The sequence below is a fragment of the Amphiura filiformis genome, chromosome 5 (genome assembly GCF_039555335.1).
Source record: "Amphiura filiformis chromosome 5, Afil_fr2py, whole genome shotgun sequence".
NCBI lineage: Eukaryota > Metazoa > Echinodermata > Ophiuroidea > Amphilepidida > Amphiuridae > Amphiura > Amphiura filiformis.
Genome location: NC_092632.1, coordinates 21,376,704 through 21,399,862, shown reverse-complemented (window position 1 = coordinate 21,399,862; position 23,159 = coordinate 21,376,704). Strand labels below are relative to the sequence as shown.

The following is a 23,159-nucleotide window of genomic DNA, read 5'->3' as shown; positions in this document are numbered from 1 at the left end:
ATCAAACTTGGTTGTAACAATGTTTTTAAGACTTATCAACAAAAATGCTTATATGGATGGGACATTGTGACAAATGCACTCTCCCATTCAGGATGATGGGGACCAATGCTAAAATTGAACATTTGAGGCAAGTGTGAACCATAAACCAGTAAGTGACATACGACTGCTAGTGCTACTTATGAAGACGGCAAGTAAAAAAAGCTCAACTGGGTACAAAATTTCACGTGGAGGTTATCATCTCAAGACATTTTCCCAGTTGAACAAAAGTCTACTAAGGATACTCATTGAATACCAATTCAAAATTTTATCCCCTTCCATAAAAAAAAGTTCCACAAGTTTCTAAAATCGGAAGCAAGATCTGATTTGGTACAAGAATTGTATATATGATCTCATTTTCAATACAATCAAGTTGATTCATATACTGATTGGCAAAATAAAATATGAATGAATGATATGAAAGGAAGTTAATTGAATTCAATTCTGTCATTGATTGGTTAACATTTTACAAATGGAATCACACTTTGCAAAGATTAATCAATAAGTTCTTGTAAAAGACAATATATTTACAGTCAGCATTGTACACCTTGGCACAATTCCACAAATAACATGAAATACATGTAACATGACTAAATTTGTTATGCATCTTCAAAACATGTTGTTGCTTTGTGGTGGGTTTGCCAACTTGAGGTTTTAGTTACAGTATGTCATGTTCATTGTGAAATGATGCTCTTGGTTTCATTTCAAATACACAGTTGTAACACTTGATTTGATCATTAAAACATGCACCTTTTAGTTTATACCATGTTCATTAAAACATGCACCTTTTAGTTTATACCAAACTTTATATCATTAAAAATCTTTTTTAACATTCGTTTTTCTTACTTAACTCTGCAACCATGGTCAACTATTGTAATGGATGCAAAAATGAAATATCTTATCAAATTGATACTTCTATTAAAATTGTGTACGTATTATCACAAAGCAAGTGAATGAAGTAGGATATAAAGATCAACAAACCCTTTCCCTACATAACTCGGCTGCATATGTTATACATTCCTCTGTAAACATATCTAATTCAATCACATTATTGCCCAAAACATAAATTATCACATAATTATACCTGATGCTTATCAGAAATTTGATAAATTGAAATATTATTTCCTTAAAATAATCGTTGTATTAGTTATGGTATTTTTTGCGCGTAAAATCAACCACAAAATGACCTACAAATTAAGGAAAGGAAGAAACAAGGTTAATGTGTTGCCTGCATAGGGCGAGTGAAACAATGCAGGTCCACATATTGATGATATTACCCTCTCTACCGTGAGAGGGAGATGCACACATGCACAATATCAACCACCAATGACCTGATTTACTCACAAAACTGGTGTTTGTGCTGAAGTCAGGTCATTAGAGACGGAAGGTAGAGAGGGTGCATGACGTTGTAATAAATAGTTCACCATGGTTGACCAGATTACGTGTCGGGTAACATAATCCACGAGGAGCGAAATGAGTAAAACAACAGGATCCTCATTTCTCCGAAACAATTCATTCAAGTTGAAGTAACAACATTTGTACATAACATTTTATGTAACATCAAAATATTTTGTTCAGTAGTTAAAACAAGTGATGCTTTATCATCACAACACAATCATTGTGGATATAAAAAGAGTGTCTTGATTTGGTTTACAAAGCCATAGTATGTGAATCAGGTTGTTCCAAATTTGTTCGTAACTTTGGATATAGTCATACAAATAAAATTATTGCATAACCATTTTTTTAACGAAATTGAAGCCATTGATAAATCATGTTTCATTCTCATGAATGGTGTTTACATGCCCACTGCTTAACCATTTTGGCTCTTTAACCTTAAAATTGAGTTATGCAATTACCGTATAAGGGCGAAGATATCCTCTGCAATAAAGTTTCCACTTGGCATACTGTAGAAGTGGTTAATTTCGAACACTTTCTAGTGTTTCGCAATTTTGAGCTTTCTTTCACAGACCTACACACTTAATGAACCAATTCATGTGTTGTTAAATTCGCAGATAGATGCCGATTCGTGAAAAATGCGAAAATGAAAATCTCGCAGTATACCACAGTATTCATTTTAGCTAATGGCATAACAAGTTACATGTTTGACAGGTACAAGACTTGCATGTCCGCTATGGAATAACTAAATATTAGTCTTCCATACAGCCTCTGTGGGAGATAAAAATTACCATATTCAACCTAATTTGCATCCCCATGTATTGTATTTCAAGGGGAAGCTTATTGTTCAATCTTTGAATGTCAAAGTGAATGTTGTAAAACTATTTTGAAATCCAGGATTACTGACATAGGAGTTCTGCGGAACGAATGTTACAACTACTACACTCTCGATCCTGGCCCAGAATATATTCCTGATGCAATTTTACCCCATTTCAGGCCAATGCTGTCATGAATGGGGCACTTACATAGGAACAAATTACAAGGGCAGTAATTAGGTCGAATATGGTACATGTATTGAACAAATGCATTAAAAAATTTTTACTCCCACAGTATATAGACTACGTTAACTCTTAACTGTCAATAATATAGATTATATTAATATACTTTACTACAAATATCACAAGTTGACAAAGATATTACATTTTTTCATAAAATAAAAACAAACGAAAAGCAAAAGTTTCTTTTTTGAAAAGATATTTACAATCCAGAATTAAATTAGGGTATAAACAGCTTTTATATACAAATGTGCCACTCGCTGGCTTTTTCTATACAAAAGTTGTGCCCTCTTAAACACTTAACATCACTCCAACACAAAGTTGGATTAATAACTCTTGCACTACATTCTCTATGATTTATATTGCAACTAATCTAATTGCAAATAGGTGTTCTAAAACTGATGTGGTTTTATACAGAGAAATAATAATAAACGTAAATATTAATCGTTGTAATTGTTAATCAAATAACACATATTGATTGTATGGTACAAGTTTGTTTTTATGTTATACAACAAAGAATGGAGTTCTTCAAAATGTATAAGGATTTCATAATCCATTATACAACAGAAAATACTTGCATTAACAAATTTGCAGCATGTTAAATTCATAATTCAAGCCATATCCTTTAAAAAGGTTGACTAAACAACAAAACTGACGAGAATAATTAAATGGTTATCATGTATAACAAATTTAAAAAAATTATAATGGAAATCATATTCTAATAGAAAACTGCAAGAAATGAGGTAATCTTTGGTCTTTTTTCAGTAATAATAATAATATTCTTCAAATAATATGAGATTTATTCATATAAAATTCATATTTAAATTAGAAGAAATTGACATGAGTTTTGATGCTGAAAATGGGTGATGATGTAGTTGATCAGGTCGCACCCTTTAAGCCTTTCAATTCAAAAACTATAATAATAACACCCTAAAACAAAATCAACTACTAGTATTACAATGCAAGAAAGCTACACTTGAGCTGTTTTCTTTTTTTCATCAACTGCATCAGATAAATAAACCTCTTTGGGAAGTTAATTGCATTGTTTAAATCTAAACATAAATTGAAAGACTATCAACATCTTTGTAAAACAAAAGGAAACTAATCTAACAATAATTGACGCCCTGTTATTAAAACCTTGTGAAATGTTGGATGGCTTTTTTTTAGCCACACACACAGAATTTGGAAAATATAATATGGATAATAAGTATAAATTGAAGAAAAATCTCAAGATGTTTGTAACCCCATGAGAACTACCTGCTGATTAGCCAAAAAGAAGTTTTCATTATCAATTGGACCAATCAGCAACCTTGTTTTGAATAAATACACAAAAAAAAATTGGGGTGAATTATTTGCAAGGCTCTATTATGATTGGTGATTAAAATGATGACATCATGTAATTGACCAATCAGAGGCAATGTTAGATTGGCAGGTAGTGCTCAGGGGGTTAAGTCACTGCATTTTATCACTAGACAACCAGCTAACGATTCAAAACATGAAATATTTTACTGTAAACAAGGCTCCATCATTATGTAAATTAGCTCACTAATGTTATGAAGATAAACTGCATTGGTCCATAATATACACTAACATTGGTCATACATACCTACATCAAATATCTAATTCTTAAACCATCATTGTAATAAACTTGCCAGATTTTTGCTCTGGCATATCATCAGTTATACCACATGAATATAAATCAGTTTAAAAAGCCTAAAACTATGGTGTTTCCTTCATGTAAGACATGCAGAGTTAGATTAGCATAAATTGAAGGATTATAAATATATCATAAAAGCTTATAATCCTTCATGAAGTTTTCACACTAGTTTTGCCGATTTCTTACATGAAGGAGTAACCAAAACTACTCAAGAAAAGACAAAGCTTTGCTATTTACAGCAAATAGGCAGTTGGAATCAAATGAGTTGAAGTTAAAATTTCTCTACCAGATTTCAATTGTTGCTGAATGCACAGGTACACCTTAGCCAAGATAATTGGGTGGCAATGTGCAGTACCATGGGAGTACCCATGCAATGCTGTTGCTGGTGAGTCATGTGCATGCAGTAGCAGCATTGGTACTGTGTAGGTACTTTGTGTACCGGGTACCTTGGCAACACTGTGCAGACATCCACAATCTTGTGAGTGGCATACATCTTGAATATTTGAGAATAAGAGTTGATACAAATACACACAAATGGAATAAATTAATTTTGTGTACACCTAGAATGTAATATAGGCTATAAATCAGCCTCGATTCAGAATAAAAGGTAGTCGGAATAATTTAGGCAGTTATTGCTTCACATTAAAAATATATCAGCCTTAATATCAATAGGGCAGGTGATAGCAGATAGTTTCTTGTAACGGACCATTATTTGAGGCTTGCTGCATGATAGACTTGCTGTTTTCAGATTTATGTACATTGTACTTCCTGAATAACAATGATAATTGCTATAATGCAATATTATATATCATTATCTAGGGTCAAATTCACAAAGTGGTATGTTTCATCAAAGGCAGTAATTATACCCATCCCTGATTGTCAAGCTTTGTGAACCTGGCCCCTGATCTCAGCAACAGTGAGAGACATGCAGATAGCCCCAAAGTTGGCTGAATTTCTTACAATTTTGTACATTCAAGGTAGAGTGTACTAATTTGTATATCAAAGATCCCTGGTGTAAAGCAAGGGAATAATCATAGTATATATAGCAATGTCATATCAGTATGAAGCAATTTACAGCTATAAGATCAGTTCATTCCTTATCAGAAAAATAATACAAAAATTTTTGAACTCTATATAATTTACAAATCACCCTGTACTTCACAAGACGGAATTTGTTGAAACAGATTTGACATTGTTTACTGCATTTTGTCCATTCATCATATTTTCTGATTTATAGCAATGTTTGTGATTTATATATACATACATAATAGCAAACTCTATTACCAACATCAACCCTTTCCTGGTTTAGAATTCTGCCGCAAATCCATGAATCAATTCTAACAAAGCATGAATCAAAGTTGATTCTTGTAAGTTTTGAAAAATCTCAACAGTAAAATTTTGCAAAACACAAACGATTCCTGCAAAATTCTTTTGCAAGGATCAAGATAGATTCTTGTACTGTATGACACATTTCTATCCCTGCTTTTTGGTTGCAGACAAAACTTCACACAGAAAGTTGTTTATACTGTAGGTATGATGATTTTAGTTTAATCTTTCTGTCATGTAAGTTCCCTTGGTAATTACAACTCTTATTATGTAACAAAACAACATGTTAGTTCATCCTTGGTTAATCCTAAATCCTCCTTACTCATTCCTGTTTTCCATGCTTAACAACACACAACTTTATAATAGTAGTTAGACACAATCAGTCTGTTGGACCAGCCGAATGACTGAGTGTGACACTTGTTTATTTTTGTCTCTGAGAGACATGCTCACACACAAAATATGTATCTTATGAAAAGGTTTGTTTTGCGGATTCATCACTTTGGGTGTTGGTCAAATAATAATAGATTCATTTTCAGAATTAAATAGACTGAATAGCACCAACTGTTATTATAGGGTAGCGTAAGTCACCATGGCAAGTTCACTGCATCAATGTGAATGTATGTGCAGGCAGGCAATACACAACAACATATATTTTTGAAAGTGATATGTTTCAGTGCATATGTACTTGACACCAAGATACATACATTCTCTGGGCACATACCTCATTTGAATAACAGGTTAATTGATCTACATAATGTGATTGCAAGTGAAAACACCCAAATTACAAGTGTAAACACCAAAACTGATGAATCCAGAAAAACTAAACCCATTGTATTTTCTGTTGATTTTACATGCAAGAAATCTGTGTGTAACTACTTGAAAAGTATGCCACAAATTATTTCTTTCAATAAAACCAACACAAAAATATTCAATAGAAGGCACCTTCAAGACACCAATCAGGTAGCATGCTCAATCTGTGATGATGAATCCTTTTATATTATAAATGCAAAGTAGTAATGCCCGGTTCTATTGTTAAATATAATGCAATTGTTTAGCCAGATCACACAAGACGCAGATCACACAAGACTTGATTTTAGTTTGTATACACTGATCAATCATTCAATGCAACACAAACTTGAGCACACCACCTGAAACTTTTTAGTGTTTTGAAGGTACCGTTGTTCACTTGTTATCATATGGATGAATATACAGACTGATTTGTCTAACTACCAATCTGTGACAATGGTGGGAAAGCCAATGAGAACTGAATACCACAGAAGATGCCCAATACTAGGAAGAGGACCATCATTGAGGCGGCTTTTCCTGCCCAGTTGGGGTTTCTTACAGCTCTGAAAAACAAAGATAAAAGAAAATTTGTCACTTCAACATTCAACATATAATTGCATTTACACATTCATGGAAATTTAGGTCTGTTCATAGAATTATAGTGAATATTATAACTGTACTCAAGATTCTAGATATGTGGAAAACTATTTTTTTGAACTATTTACAATTGAAATTGATTTCATTAATACTACTATATTATTACCTGTACCGAATCAAAAATAAAATATTGTTAATGACAATAATGACCAGACCTGCGAGCCCCTGAAAGTCAGAAAGAGGGACACAATTAAAAAAAAAAATTCATCTCGCTTGATCAACATTGGATCATTTCATATGCATGCTGTTTGTCTCAATGCCTTCTAGGACCATGTAGCACTATTATGAAACCATAGAACAATCTGAGGGCTCAGCATAGACTGATCTCTCTTACTGAATAAAATTGAATCCCATGCAGATCAATTCAAAGTTAAACCTGAATTTAGGATACTGGTTACCCGCAATTTCATAAGTATGCAATATATATAAAACACTTACTGTGGTCCATCCATCATGACAATAGTTTTCAGGTATCCATTGCTAAGACCCATGGCTATGACAACAACAATGTAGGCCCAATCATTAAGGAAAACAGGAAGGTGTCGTGTAGCGAGACGGTGGAGGGCTAAGAGGAAGCTGGGGCAGAACAGAAAAAAGGCAGTGGTAAGGATCCATGTGTATTTTGCAGATGGCTGCAATAAAATAGAGTAAGAGGTACATGTACATTTTACTTTTAAATTTAAGAACATAAAATAATTTGGTTTGCTTACTTTTCAAAGAAAAGGTTACGGTTAAGGTAATACACTATTTTAAAGTGTTGCGATTTGGTAGTTCACAACATTCATAATGGTAATGAGCTTTGGCAAAATTGCATTGCTCATTTCCATGAAGCGTGTAGAAGAATTCAAATATCACAGAAATAATTTTGTAGGTCCTGTGGTTCTTGAGTTATGTTGTAAAGAGGGCTGCAACAACAACACTTTTGTAAAATGTACATAACTCATTAACAACAATAAATTAAGCAAGTTTTCAAATTATATAATTTGTAGAATGAACCTTTGCAAAACATCAAGGTGTTATTTGTCAATAATTTATTGATCTAGAGAATGAAAATCGATTTTTTTTGGTTGCTTCGACCAACAACTCCTCGTCTACCCTTAAGTAATTCCTGGCTAAGCACAACCACACTGTTTGTATTACGAGAACTTTTGAAGAACAAAAATTGAGAATATTTGTTTTATTAGTGTGTCGTAGACGATAAGTAGGTCTTTTGAGCATGGGCGTCAATCCTGGGGGATGTGTTCCCCCACCTTCTGGCAAAATGACCATTTTTTTGTTCTTTTCAGCCACTTTTTGACAATTCAGGTCGATTGTCCCATCCATTTCATGCCGGATTGGCGCTAATGCTTTTGAGTAGTGGATGCCAGCAACACCCACTGAACAAGAATTGCAATCAGCCAGAAAAGTTAAGAAACTTGTCACAAGTGTTTTATGCTGTTTTAAAGCATGATATTTTTGTGGTATTAAAATTTTGTGTATTGAGAGAGTCCTGAAATTTTGTTGAATTTGTACATTCACATAGAATGAAAATTTTGTGAATCAACTGCAATTGTGAAATTCATTCAATTTTCATGCACACAAACATTACATTGAACAAAATCTTGACTTAGATATTATTATTTTATTCTAACAAAACAAAAGTGAGGTAGAAATATAAAATGTAAAAAAGTGCACTGTGAACATGCGATTTGATACCGGTAAATGTTATCTATTTTTTGACAGATATGCTTGTAGTTTAAAACATGATCAGAGTCGGCTGATTAATAGGTTATCAAAGTGTCAGTTCAAACAATGTTATCAATTGCTTTGTCATACAACCTTGGGAAATGGCTCAACTAACGCAATATTTCACAATGTGGTCTGGCATGGTGCTATCATTTCCAGAGGTTTTTTTTTCAGGAATATTCCACATAGCCTGATCAAATTTGATTTTGTGATTTTCATTACTTGTTGCAGTGCACTTTTGAATTGAAATTATCATACTTTAATTTTCTTGGTTGATAGCATAAACAAATTCAAACCCAATATGGATAGATTTCAATCTACCGCTCTTCTCCAGCCTGCTATTGTGGATCAATTGGTTAGAGCATTGTATCACAAAGGTTGCTAGTTCAAATCTGGCCAGATGCACTGGTTCTTTTTGATGTTTATGTGTTCTGGCTGCTCTGGGCAAAGATTATAATTTGTTCACACTTTTATTGATTTACTTGGATTCCGCCTGTCCCCATCTGAATTTGCCAGTTTTACACTATAGACATATTATTAGACACAATCTTTGCATAATTTACACAATGTGTAACTTACCCATTTCACCCATGCAGGCACACAGCTTCCAAGGAAGTCACAAACATTGAACAACAGGAAACATGTTATAGGGATGAAGAATTTCTCTGTTAAGAGAAGAGAAGTAAAAAATTAATATATTTAAATTACTCACTTGTTAAAAAAAAAAATTAAATTGCATATTTTATGCATTATTTTGTTCATGAAATGGGTATTTTTCTGATTCTTTCATTGGTACACATTAAGCATATAAGATGTAAACTGTTCTGATGTGAAAGCAATTGAGGCAACACTTAACTGCTGCCATTTCAAGAGATTTGAATTAGGGTTAGGTAGGATTAGGATATTGCTACAGGATTGGGGTATCAGGTTTAGAGTGACATCTATTTGTTCTACAATTTGTAAAATTTGGTTGTACATGCTCTTAACATTGATGCACAATGCAATGTGATTTGTTTTTCAGTTACAGTTGGCAAAAGCTTAATAAAAGTGAATACTTACGCATGAATGGGGCCATATTTTCTGAAGTAGGAGCAACCATTACCATGATGGATGGAAAAACAGTCAGTGTCACAAAGAATGTTACCCAAATGTTGTATAGTTGCAGCCAGATCTAAAATGGGAAAAAATGAATGTTGAGAATAAACATAACTTGAAATTAAAGGAGTGTTTTGTGATCCTAGCATCCTCTTTTTATGACATTTTTCAGTACATATCCACGAAAAAAGCCTATTCCCAAAATTTCAGTTGATTCAGATTTTATGCGTTTGTGAGTTATGCATGATTATGTGTATTACACTGCTCCATAGACAATGCGTTGTAATTTCGTTCTGGTGCACCAGAACGAAATTCAAATTTCACGATATCTTTGCAAAACGAAAGTTAATCTGCAAGAAATATTTTGTACATGAACATTATGTAGCCAGAGGTTTCCAGTGATATAAAAATCTCAACTTTTTTTGAGAAAAGTGGGGGGATGAGGCTGTGGATCACGAAATGCCCCTTTAAGATTGAATTTAAATTTGGCAACCAGACATACTTATTTTATGATGGACGAACTAATGTTGCGACTGAAACCTTCAGTCTTCAACTGAGTTGCCATGCGAATGGCATTGCGTAGATGACAATCTGCAAAGAATGTCCTTCATGATTCTGACTTGAGTTCTGCAAAATCAGACATTGAATGTGCTTGTGTTAAATAAGGACACATGAATTTGGTCTCAACATGCCTCCACACCAGTGAATGTGTAGCTTTAAATGGTAGTCAGCATTTCATGCTTGTAAAAGAGCTACTCCAAACTGATGACAGCCCATAATAATTTATGTTGTGGATTGATAATCTGCACATTGTTTTCTGATATTGAATTTCAAAAAATGCAAAAAATCCTGAACAACATTTGCAAGATCAGTAAGTTTAGAAAACCCAGCAGGAACTTACATCTCTGAATATCTTTAGGAGAGGTGGTCTCTCGCCCTCTATTGCTTCCCTTTCCTTCTCTTCCAGTGATGTTTCCTTAACTTGGTCCAAGTAGTATTTCACAAATGGCTGAAACAAAATAATCACAGTCAGTACTTTTGTAAGTTGTATTGGTTTGAGCCAGCTTTATTGAAATTAATGAGGCATTTGGTGGTGTGCTTTAAGAAGATACACTTCAACCCAATTATGAAAAAATTGCGGTCAGTACTTTTGTAAGTTGTATTGGTTTGAGCCAGCTTTATTGAAATAAATGAGGCATTTGGTGGTGTGCTTTAAGAAGATACAGTTCAACCCAATTATGAATGACATTGCAAATTGATATCCTTAATCTGGCAGCTCAAATAAATTGCTGGGAGACAGTGTAAATTTAATTTGCACATATAGCATTAGTTTAATAATGCATCACATGCTAAGAATAGAGCAACTTTATACTGTGAACATCACAACTAATCCAAGCTTTAATCCAACCCAAATATATCATCCTGCCTACCCTGGTATGCATCCAAGATGATGTGACCAATGATGAATTGTTAAAAAATAACTGGGAAAATTCTGTGAACTGAGAACTGGGTCTAATGATGAATAAAGGCAAAATCACACACAAATGTACCTGTAAGTCCTCAAGGTCAAAATATGGACAGACTTTTTCATTCAATGACAGATCAGCTGTTTAAATTTCTAGCCAATTGCCTGAATTCCATCGAACACCGTGATTCTAAATTCTAACCCTAAATGTTGACAATATCTTATGCTTTCAGTGGAAGACTGTGCTTTAAGCTAATGTTTGGCTAAAACACATTGAGATCCAAGCTAATCAATGAATAATACATGAGCTCATGAGTATTTCTAACATCTTGAATGCACTTTACAGTATGCTCCATTTCACAGAGTGTAATGATCCAGACATTAAAGAGTTAGTCAATATATAAACTCCTCAATAAAAGTTTGGAAAGTTTTTTCAAGCATCTATATCTCAGGTTATATCTTAATCTCTGGTGTTAATCTCAAAATACATTTATTTTTATTTTCTTATTGTTTACTTTATGGGGCATACAGTGTACCTAATATTTCTTCACATACATGTAGCTTATGAGTGCAACAATCATTGGACATTTAGTGCCAAGTTTTTGTATTATTCTTGCATTATCTATATCACAGATTTTCAATAAGTGGCCTGCCGACCGATTGCAGTTTAGCCCTTGAACAGCTCTGAAATGTACAGTAAACATAAGATCTTTGAAATGAGTTTGTACCTCTGTGGCCTGCGAGCAAATTGATCTACATTTTGTAAAACGGTACATTTCTTTCAGTTGATCTGTGATAACTCCTGGTAACAGATACTTACCATTTTAACCATTATGAAAAGTGTCACGACACACATGAAAAGTACAATCACGGCACAGGCAAAGTACAAGATGGCAGCCACCTTCAGATCACCAACAGCTGTGGATAAACAAAACATATGCAATCCATGTTATAATGTGAATCATGTTACAAAGTGATTCATGTCATTTGATCAAGACATCTTGACTGCTGTCTACATGCTATACTTTTAAAATTTAATATTTGTCCCAATAGCCCCCATGTGCATCCACAACAAAAATCTCACCTATGACAATTAAATCCCAATAAAATTCTTCCCTTTGAACAAAATGAATCTATGCATGCTTATTTAAAAAAAAAACAATCAGAAACACATCTCTCATTAGGTATTTAACTTAGGAATGGCTCTGTGACAAAACTATTAATGAAGATGGCCTGTCGTCAGCTTACAGCACCATATGTTATGAGCTTTCTTTATTGATTACCCAAAATTAAGGCAGAAACCAGCAGTATACAGTTTGTCACATGCAACATGTTCCAATTTATGAATTTTTAAGGTTAAAACATTTTTATATTTTCATTGGTTTGTAATAATTCTTATAGAGTATTTGGGCTAATTAATAATCCTTCCCTAATAAACCAACCCTGGATGTTCCTTAATGTAAAAACACCAGATCTGGAGAATTCATGTCTTCCAAGAAGATAATGATTTTATTGATATTTTATGGCATAATAATTATTGATGTATGCTGCCATTCTAGACAGTCTAGAGATGTATACAAATGGGTATGAGCCTATGAGGTAAGCTTGACTAGTCATCTGGCACAAATCAAAGTCCACACATTGTTATTGAGAGTAATAAAATTCTATATAATTATAAGCCTACAAAACAAGTGTTACCAAGAGCTCTGCCAAGAATTGACCAGACCAACTTTATTTCCCCTTTGAGGTTGTCCCAACAGTTTTAAATTACCAATTACTATTTGAGAGTTTCCAAATACATGAATACATAAGTTAGCCCATATTACGATTTCACAAGTGACAATTAACATTTGTGCCTTCTTTGCATGAGCCAGTTGGTGTGAAATGCCAACCATGCAGGCACACATGGTAACACCTTCTGTATAGCAAAATTCTCACATTATTAGCAAACACCAAAGTTCATCATCCTCTACATTTTACAAAAACTATGACCAGATGGTAGCTTCTGTAATTACAACCATTGCCATCTTATGAAATTTCAGTCTCAAGCAATGCAACAGTCCCATGTCTAATACATGTGCAGTGTTCTCTCGAAGGATTTTGTTGTTAGACCAATTTGACTATTCATTGAGATTTTTGGCTAAGACTTGGCCCAAAAATCTCAATAACTAGTCGGACTGAAAACTTTTTCTTTCTGCAAGGTTTTGTGCAGTTCTGGCAAGTTCTGCATTAATTGCGCGCCATAGGGCCTTAGTGGGAACAATGCACCTGGGAATGATTGATCACAGTTGAAATTCAAGTGCAACGTTCTCCAGCGATAAACAAATTGGTATTGTATGCCAAATAAATACTGATAGTGACAATGTTGAGATAACAGTATCTAATTATAAAATGCCAAGCCCTCATTGCTTATCACTGTTCGACTTTGCTGTAAGCTCAATGTACCCGCTAAATGTTTCACAAGACCAAATGCTATTTTCCTTACCCTCTGTGAATTGTGGTGATGTAATACAGGAGTTTGGCACTGAACTTCCCATGTGGGACTAGCACAGGCTCGGTGCTGGGACTCTGTATGATCTAAGATATCACCAGCTCCCTTCGCTCGGTATTCGAGACGGCTTTTTATAGGACATTTAGTTACTTAATAATATTGCTTGTAAACAAAATGTATCACAATTGTTGATAAAAATTTGTCATCATTTACTTAAATTTCTGAAATTACAAGAAACAAAATGAGGTAAAATTGCTCGCAAACCCAAAATACACATGGCCCACAGGAAACAAACTTTTTTAGCCTAAGTTCAGAACATTTTGAAAGCTGTAATAATGTGTGGCAGCTATACTTACCAGCTAAAGTAGTAATTCCAATGACAGCACATAATGTTCCACCAAGACCCTGTAATAAACAAAATAATACTGTCAATTTGACACATTTTTGGAATGGCTATCGTATGGAGGGATATAATTGAAACTCAAGGCCGTAATTGTTTTGTTTACTTGTCCTCGCCCTACCGACCCCAATCTGGACAAAACTTTTTTTACTGTACAAAGAATACCTGCCCTAATTTTGGAGGCTATTGTTTATGAGATTACTAGGCCTACCATAGGTTTGGCTACGATCTAGTTAAAAATAATGAAAAGTATCAATAAATTCACCCCACAAAGAATGCAACAAGCAAACAAATTTGTGATTTGGCCTCACTATGGACCACAATGGCCTCATACCAATGACCACAATGACCGCATCCCAATGGCATAGTTCAATAACCTCAATCAAACAATCACAGTGCAAAATTTGAATTCAAGCTGCAGAGTGAGTTTTTGTACCCACATTTTCAGAGGTCATTCAATGAATATACAAATGTATTGGGGTTAAAGAACTGTGCCCTGATAGATGATCATGTTGTGGATCATAGTGTTTGATGAAAAGAAATATTGTAAATAAATGTTCATGATAATTGTTTTACTTTGGATATGTACCTTGTGAATGGACATATACAATTATACATACACCCAAACATTTGTTTTAACATTCATTTCCTCACCTGTCTTTAAATTAGTACTTCGTAATTTGCTATTGAAAATATGCTTATTTAGCCAAGTTATAGAACAACTGTTGAATGGTTTGCTGTAATTATTCATCAACTAGATGGTAATCTTGCTTATTAATTCATCATTGTATGAAGGAATTCTGATATGAATGGATAACTTACCTGGCCTATGATGTAACTCTGCATGTATTTTTGAGGGAATTTGGCACAAATAGCATACAGACCAGATTGATAGATAGCAGCTCCACCTGTGTGACAATATGCATAAATTATATTAGAATATGTTACTCTTATTACAGCTATGAAACTGACCTTTAGTGAAAAAGGCTGAAAATGCTGTATAAAGTTGAAAACCACATAAAATTGAGGTATAGGCCTAATAGCTCAAATTGGGCTAAAATAAAAAACTTGTACATTTGAGCAACAACAACAACAAAAAAAGCTCATCTCCGGTAAAAAGTTGAAAGGTTTCAGGTCTGTTATTAGCAATGTATTGTAACTGTATGAAGTAATGTTTGACTGTATCAAGTCCAAATGCATTAAGAATTAATGTATAGTACATGAAGTTCATTACACACTGTATTTTATAATATAAAATATATATACATGTATAAAATGTTTCACCTTCAAAAACAGGAAACATAAGTGGCTAACCAGCAAACACAAAACGTTTTCAACATTATTCGCAAAAGCTAAAAAAAGTTATAAAATGTTTTTTGATAACTCATTGCAAAATATTCTTACATAATGTTATCTATTGTAAAATAATGTCTGTATACAATGTTTTACAGTAAATGTTTCGACAACATTTTAAAAATGTTGTTCTACTGTAGTGTGTTTTCATACGAAACGTTTAAAAATTCATAACCTCTATAAATACCCAACATTTAATGTTATTTAAATGCTTTTACCAAACCATATAACCCAAAATATAACCAGTTAAAAATGTTTAAAAAAAATGTTTTGTGTTTGCTGGGTAGCAATATAATTAATCAAAAATTAGAATTAATCTAAACAACAAATGGAGTTTTACCCAATTCTAATTTCCACATTTAAAACATGCAAAAATAAGAACACTATATACAATGGCAATAAGGTTTGAATTATTGTAGGTGGTAGGCCTATTTATAAACCAAGTTTAAAATCTGAATTGATGAAGAGAGTTTCCTTAGGAGGGCACACTGTAGGGTACTCTATTATCATTTCAATTACATTATGATACGTATAGGAAACCCTTCATTTAAATGCTCAAGTGATTTCCCTTAATTTCAAAAAACCAATTTTGACTAAATCAAACCCATGTGATACTTACTTCATGAGCTCTTGATCATTTTGTGGGTTCTAATGAAATAAAAAACGATAAAAGCAAGTAATTCCATTCTAAAGTCACACCACAATAAAGGACTATCTGAGATTACCCACCCACTAGGCAGCCATATTAAGCTTAATTCAACACAGGCAGGGCTAATGTACAAGCAGAGTCAGTTTACACAAACTAACCCAAATTTGATATCATCCTGTGATAATGACATACTTACAGTTAAAAAGCACGATGGTTACCATGGTGATAGCAAAGAAAATCTTGGGCCCTGAAATGAAGATGAGACAAGAAAAATAGATGGTTAATGAAGCAAGCTTGATGTCTGACATGTCTAACCTTTTAGGAATCCCATTATAAATTGCTTTTAAGATGTTCTAAGCTGGAGGAAAATCGATGCACGTGGAATACACATGATGGCATGATGTCTGCATACTCTTAACTGAACCTGTTGCGAGAATAAAACACAAATGGAATCAGGCTGAAGCTTTTGTACGTTTTGTAACAAACATAGAAAGCCTTTGCTTCCCTCTAATTATAGATGCAAACATATTTCATGTTTTTTTTGTTTTGGTTTAGTTTCATTTGGGATAAAACACTCTTGAGTCTTGACTAACAAAAATATTTTAAGGTAAATAGGTTAATACATCAAATGCATCAAGAATACATGGAACATAGCAAAAACAAACAAACAAACAAACAAAACAAAAACAAACAATACTTGTACAGACAATATTTGTGCCTTCAAATTTACATTTAACAGAACTTTCCCTTTAATATGAGCAGGGCAAAGTAGCTTTTAAAATTTCATGTTGGTATGTGACTCGCACATCCCTTCATTTTACAAGTGTGTAAATCAAGCAATAATCTGTCCAATCTCTATGAGGTGTACTCTTTTCAAATTGAAAACATAACTTTTACAGAGTACTTTGAACCTGGATATGTGTGACCCTAATTTAAACTAATGCAAAACATGTATAAGCAATGGTAGGCATCTTGAAACAAGTCCAACACTTAACATCAACACAAGATTTTGGTTTTAATTATTATCATTAATTTTTTATTCAAATATTTTTTTCAAGTGTCTATATTTGACATGAGCAGTTTATAAAGGTTAAGGGAAAATACCACAGTTAGAAAACGACTCTACACATGAAAGTAATGTTGCTTTAAATGTGCTATCACATTTTTTTAAATGAATTTAAATGGCCAATTACTATCCAATCACAATGTTGATATGGGTCTCTAAGCATGGAGTCTCATACATATTTCCCTTGGCAATCATAACAGAATGGTTAAAAACCACAGAGATTGCTTCTTTGTCTTCTCTTCAAATCACACAGTCAGTGGTTGAGGTCACCAGCAGGACAAAATTATTTAAATATAATGCTTACAGTTTTTCATGTGTGGTTTACGTGACTAACAAATATTTTTCTCCTAATACTATAGATGATATTTTTCAGTACCTTGATGAAAATAGTTTTTATCACTAGGCCTATAGCGTCTAAATAATTTTGTTGCAGGTTTGGTTTTTAATTCACTACCACTTTCAGTTTGTTAATTCCACAATTTGTAAATGATGCTATTTTTGAGGTAAATTTGGATTAAAAAAACCAAAAACCAAAAAAAAACCCCAAAAACAATCAAACAAACAAAAACAAAACAAAAACAAACAACAATAAAATATATTAACTTATATATATATCAATTTGCTTCTGAAATATAAATATAAATTCCTGTTATAATTATTGACATTTTATTGTATTGTAGCACTACTGATGCTTCAAACAGCGGTTCAGTATCCAATATTTTCCCCACTGATCACTCTTGTACATGTAAAAAGGGTATTGTTATGTTCCGGCATAAAGGGTGCCTTGATATAAAAAAAAAAATATGAGGGTCAAACCCACTGCACAATAATTTTGCTTATTTATATTTCTCGGAACCGACATATAAATTTAAAAGCAAAGAGTGTGTCCCCAAGCATTCCATCCATATGTTGCATATAACGCTGTAAACTATGCAAATCTCAGTAAAAAACAAACCAATCACTAAGGTCGGATTTTCTGTGGAGTATGCTCGTACATTTGATATGACACAAGGCACATACACTTATGCCTGAGAATTTAAAATAGCAACAGTATTAGGATGTTACTAGTCAGATTTTACAGGTCTTAAACATTAATGGCCTTCTTGACATGTTTGTGACTGTGTTGTACTATTTTTCACCCCGATGTGGAAGTGACACCAATACACCCGAGGTAGCTGCTTCCTGCGCGCATCTATGCAGTGTCTTTTAAGGGGTGTGGGTGGGGGTGGTGTGTACACCAGCAATCTGAGCGAAATCAAGTGATTTGATGCTGGACCCAATGACATGCTTACCAATGTCACTGCCACATTGGGTGAAAAATGGTACAGGATTTCTGTTTAACTAGGCTTGCATTGTCATGTTTATAGACCTTGATGGAATTCCTGTCAATCTGGTACAATGAGTGAAGATATTCCTTGACCTACATCTGTGAACAACATTGAATTGTCTACAGGATGTGGTAACAATGGAAAGACATTACATAACAAGGAAATCAAAATGGAAGTACCTCATACTACTTCATCAGGAAATTCCTGGTCTCTTGCACAGTACAGTGCATGATGATCAAAACTATTTTCTTCCAGTATTTGTGATATTTATGCGAGTACTGTAAGAACACTTCATATTTTTGGAAGGAAAAAATACTTCGGGAAAAATGAATTGCATTTCAAAAGCATACACAGCGTAAACACAGAAATGGGGTTCCGATTGGCTAATTCATTTGTCTCACAAAAAAACAGACCGGTAATCTGATTGGCTGATTAAGTGGCAAAGTATGCAATATTTTACTCATGAAGGGAACACTCGAATGTCACTCATTAACAATAACAGGGTGCACATATCAATCGGATCAACAGAGTGCCATACTTCTCTAGCATAGTATGTGATTGCCTTGGTGCCCTGGTAATGCTTTGGCCCATATTCCTGGTTGCTAAGATAACATTTTTACTCTCAAAATGCTTAGGGCACAGCGCCAACTGAGACTCAACACCAGGTAAATAATGATTTTAGTACAGGTGGGAAACTAACCAATAGAAATACGCCATGTATCGAATCACATCTATGCTATATACCACTAATCGCCAGTTACAAAATAGAGTTGACTTTCCAATTCGCTCCTAAACAATGATAACTACCCTATTGTTAGGGAACCAGTATATTTGATGCAGAATGATTTTCCAAGCATTACAATACTACTTAGTAACTGTCCATCTGCGTATGGCGAGTCGGATGGCATGAGCCATATTTTTTCAGTTTTAGCCGTTTTCACTAACAAACTGTGCAACATTTGATCTTATACAAAACGAGTCAAGTAACCCATTAACGCTATTTTAATATATTTCCAGTACAGGTCTTGCCGTTCTTGAGTTTAAAGCCAATAATATATCAAAATGAAAGTTTTAGCTATTTTACTTTCCCCCTCTCTAAGAAAATCACACCCCTTATGCAGCATTGGTATCTACAATCAACGAAAAAGTCTTGGAACGCTTGCGTGTAAATAATGGAAAACTGTCACCCCTCTCCCCGTGCAATGTTGAGAAATGCCAATGTCTTCAGCGGTTCCCCAATGTGTTCCAACATTGCTTGATGGGGAGAGGGAAGGGAAATCATTGTTGTAGATGTCACGTTTCTTCCCAAACACAATATAGGTCATTTCCATGAACATAAGAAATTCTGCACGGAATTTAGACAGAGTGTGACAAGAGATCCAAGGACTTTTTTCGTTGATTGTCTCTACCGAATGCAAAATATTTCATCTAAATTTCGCTTTTGTCTCATAACTCAAAAACGGAATGTCGTATGAGCTTCAAATTTCACACGATTTGAGAGTGGATTATATGCTTTGCAATCATAATAAAATTGTTGATAAAGAATTTGGTTTATTTAGGGAGTGGTCACCGAAAACACCCCATATGCTAAATTACACACGTTTCATAATTATGGCTCTAAACTGCTCTAAAATGTCGCTTTTTGTCCATAACTCAAAAACAGAATGTTGTATAAGCTTCATGTTGAACACGATTTGAGAGGGGGTTATATGCTTTGCAATCATAATAAAATTGTTGATACAGAATTTGATTTATTTAGGAGTGGTCTCTGAAAACACCCCATATGCTAAATTACACACGTTTCATAGTTATGGCTTTAAACTGTTCTAAAATGTCGCTTTTGTCCATAACACAAAAACAGAACATTGTATGAGCTTCATATTGCACACGATTAGGGGAGTAGATAATATCCTTTTGAATCATAATAAAATTGTTGATAAAAATGTTGAGTTATTTAGGAGTGGTCACTGACAACACCTCCTACGCTAAATGACACAAGTTTTGTAATTATGGCCCTCTTCTGTATGATACTGAGTCAATTTTCGTTTTTTGTCTCATAACTCAAAAACACTAAAATGAATTTTTCAGTACAATATCACAATGTTTTGCAACATGTTTTCCAAAATGTTTTTTAATGTTATTAAAACGTTTTGCACCCTTTATGATATAACCTAACGTGTTAAATTTATGTTTTCACTAAAACTTGTGTTTGCTGAGTATAGGCACATCCGAGCGAATCAGAAAGATTATGATGTAACCATTTGAAACAACTCATTTCTGAATATTATTTATAACAAAATACGCTTTTGCGATGAGAAAAAAATAAAATTAAAATGAAACAACAATTTAATACACTTAAAAAAATATAGACCACCATTGGGACTCGAACCACGCACATCAGTCAATAGCCAATAGGTTAACAAAAGGAATGACTAATCCTTCATACGCTTTCATTTTGAATTGAAATAAATATATATTGTATTTTTTCAATTCAAAATGGTAAAGTGTTAACAAATTTATATATGAAATCAATGTTTAAGTTTGCATTAAAACATTCAAAATCAATTGGTATAGCAAATGTAAACGAACGTGACGCTTCATGAGATGCCTGAAAAACATAAATGTCGATTTTGGACCATTTTGTCATTATGGTAAACTGATACACTTTGCCATTTCTACTATACAAGTTTACACTTTCCCGATACCTGACTACTATAAAAGAACAAAACTTGTTACTCGACAATGGTAAATGGCAGCGTATGAACGGATTAGTCCTCAGACTGATAACCTTTTGACTATTGACCGATGTGGTTCGAGTCCCATTGGTGGTCTTTTTTTAAAAGTATATTCAATTGTTGTTTTTTTTCTGTTCTTGTTTTTTTTTCTCATCGCAAAAGCGTATTTTAATATAAATAATATTCAGAAATGAGTTGTTTATATGCGTATTTATTTCAATTCAAATTGGTAAACTTAACTGCTAGCAAATTTCATATATAAAACGAATGTTTCATTTCTTTTGCAATAAAACATTTTCAATTGGTATAGCAAATGTAAACGAACGTGACGCTTCGTGAGATGCGGCCTAAAAACATAAAATGTCGCTTTTGGACCATTTTGTCATTATGGTAAACTGATACATTTTGCCGTTTCTACTATAGGGTGCTTGCATGGAAGATCATTAAGTTCAAACTATCCTAAAGACACGCTCCAGAGGACATGCAAATGCACAGAGTACAATACCAATCACCTGTTTAACTGGTTTTGATCGAAGTAATTCTTTGTACTCTATGCATTAGCATATCTTATGGAGCGTGTCTGGAGGATGATTTGAACCCATGACCTTTCGTGCAAACACTCTATACAAGTTTACACTTTCCCCGATACCTGACTACTATAATAAAAGAACAAAACTTGTTACTTCGATTGCGAAATGGCAGCGTGGCGTAGCGGATTAGTCCTCAGACTGATAACCTTTTGACTATTGACAGATGTGAATGGTTCGAGTCCCAGTGGTGGTCTTTTTTTTAAATAGTATATTCAATTGTTTGTTTTTTTTCTTTTCTTTTTTTTTTCTCATCTCAAAAGCGTGTTTTAATATAAATAATATTCAGAAATGAGTAGTTTCAAATTGTTATATCATAATCTTTCTGATTCGCTCGGATATGCCTATACTCAGCATAGACAAGTTGTAGAGAAAACATTTACATGTTGGGTTATATCATAAAGGGTACAAAATGTTTTAAGTTTTAATAACATTGAAAATATTTTGGAAACATGCTCCAAAACATTGTGATATTGTAAAAAATGTATTTGTAGTGTTTTTGAGTTACGAGACAAAAACGAAATTTGACTACAGTAGAGAGCATAATTACGAAACTGGTGTAATTTAGCATAGGACGTGTTTTCAGTGACCACTCCCTGAATAACTCAACATTTTTATCAACAATTTTATTATGATTCAAAAGGATATTATCTACTCTCAAATCTGGTGCAATATGAAACTCATACAACATCCTGTTTTTGAGTTATGGACAAAAACGACATTTTAGAGCATTTTAGAGCCATGATTAAGAAACGTGAGTAATTTAGCATAGGGGGTGTTTCCAATGACCATTCCCTAAATAAACCAAATTCTTTATCAACAATTTTATTATGATTACAAAGCATTTAATCCACTCTCAATTCGTGTGCAATTTGAAGCTCATACAACATGCCGTTTTTGAGTTATGAGACAAAAACGAAATTTAGATGAAATATTTTGCATTCGGCAGAGACAATCAACGAAAAAAGTCTTGGAACGCTTATGTAAATAATGGAAAACTGTCACCCCTCTCCCCGTGCAATGTTGAGAAATGCCAATGTCTTCAGCGGTTCCCCAATGTGTTCCAACATTGCTTGATGGGGAGAGGGAAGGGAAATCATTGTTGTAGATGTCACGCTTTCTTCCCAAACACAATATAGGTCATTTCCATGAACATAAGAAATTCTGCACGGAATCTTGACAGAGTGTGCCAAGCGTTCCAAGGACTTTTTTCGTTGATTGTAGAACCCATACCGATTCATCTTGTGCTAATTCCATTTGTCTCAATATTTGAGTACAAACACCACTAGGTCATGCTCCCCCTCCAATCAAAGCATGACACTACATTCAGCTCTTGATATGTATTGTCCTATG

The 23,159-nt window shown here is 33.8% G+C and overlaps 1 protein-coding gene across 1 annotated transcript in view; it reads right to left on the bottom strand.

The window, feature by feature from the left end:
• Positions 1 to 4,994: 4,994 nt before the first annotated feature.
• LOC140152794 (equilibrative nucleoside transporter 3-like) overlaps positions 4,995 to 23,159 on the bottom strand; it is a 34,659-nt gene continuing 16,494 nt past the window's right edge. The window contains exons 6-14 of the mRNA XM_072175286.1: positions 16,287 to 16,337; positions 14,911 to 14,996; positions 14,045 to 14,093; positions 12,018 to 12,115; positions 10,634 to 10,741; positions 9,697 to 9,808; positions 9,217 to 9,302; positions 7,351 to 7,544; positions 4,995 to 6,818 (exon numbers count right to left, since the gene is read on the bottom strand). Of these exons, the coding sequence (XP_072031387.1) occupies positions 6,692 to 6,818; positions 7,351 to 7,544; positions 9,217 to 9,302; positions 9,697 to 9,808; positions 10,634 to 10,741; positions 12,018 to 12,115; positions 14,045 to 14,093; positions 14,911 to 14,996; positions 16,287 to 16,337 (911 nt within the window). The 3' untranslated portion in view covers positions 4,995 to 6,691. The remainder of the gene's footprint in view (positions 6,819 to 7,350; positions 7,545 to 9,216; positions 9,303 to 9,696; positions 9,809 to 10,633; positions 10,742 to 12,017; positions 12,116 to 14,044; positions 14,094 to 14,910; positions 14,997 to 16,286; positions 16,338 to 23,159) is intronic.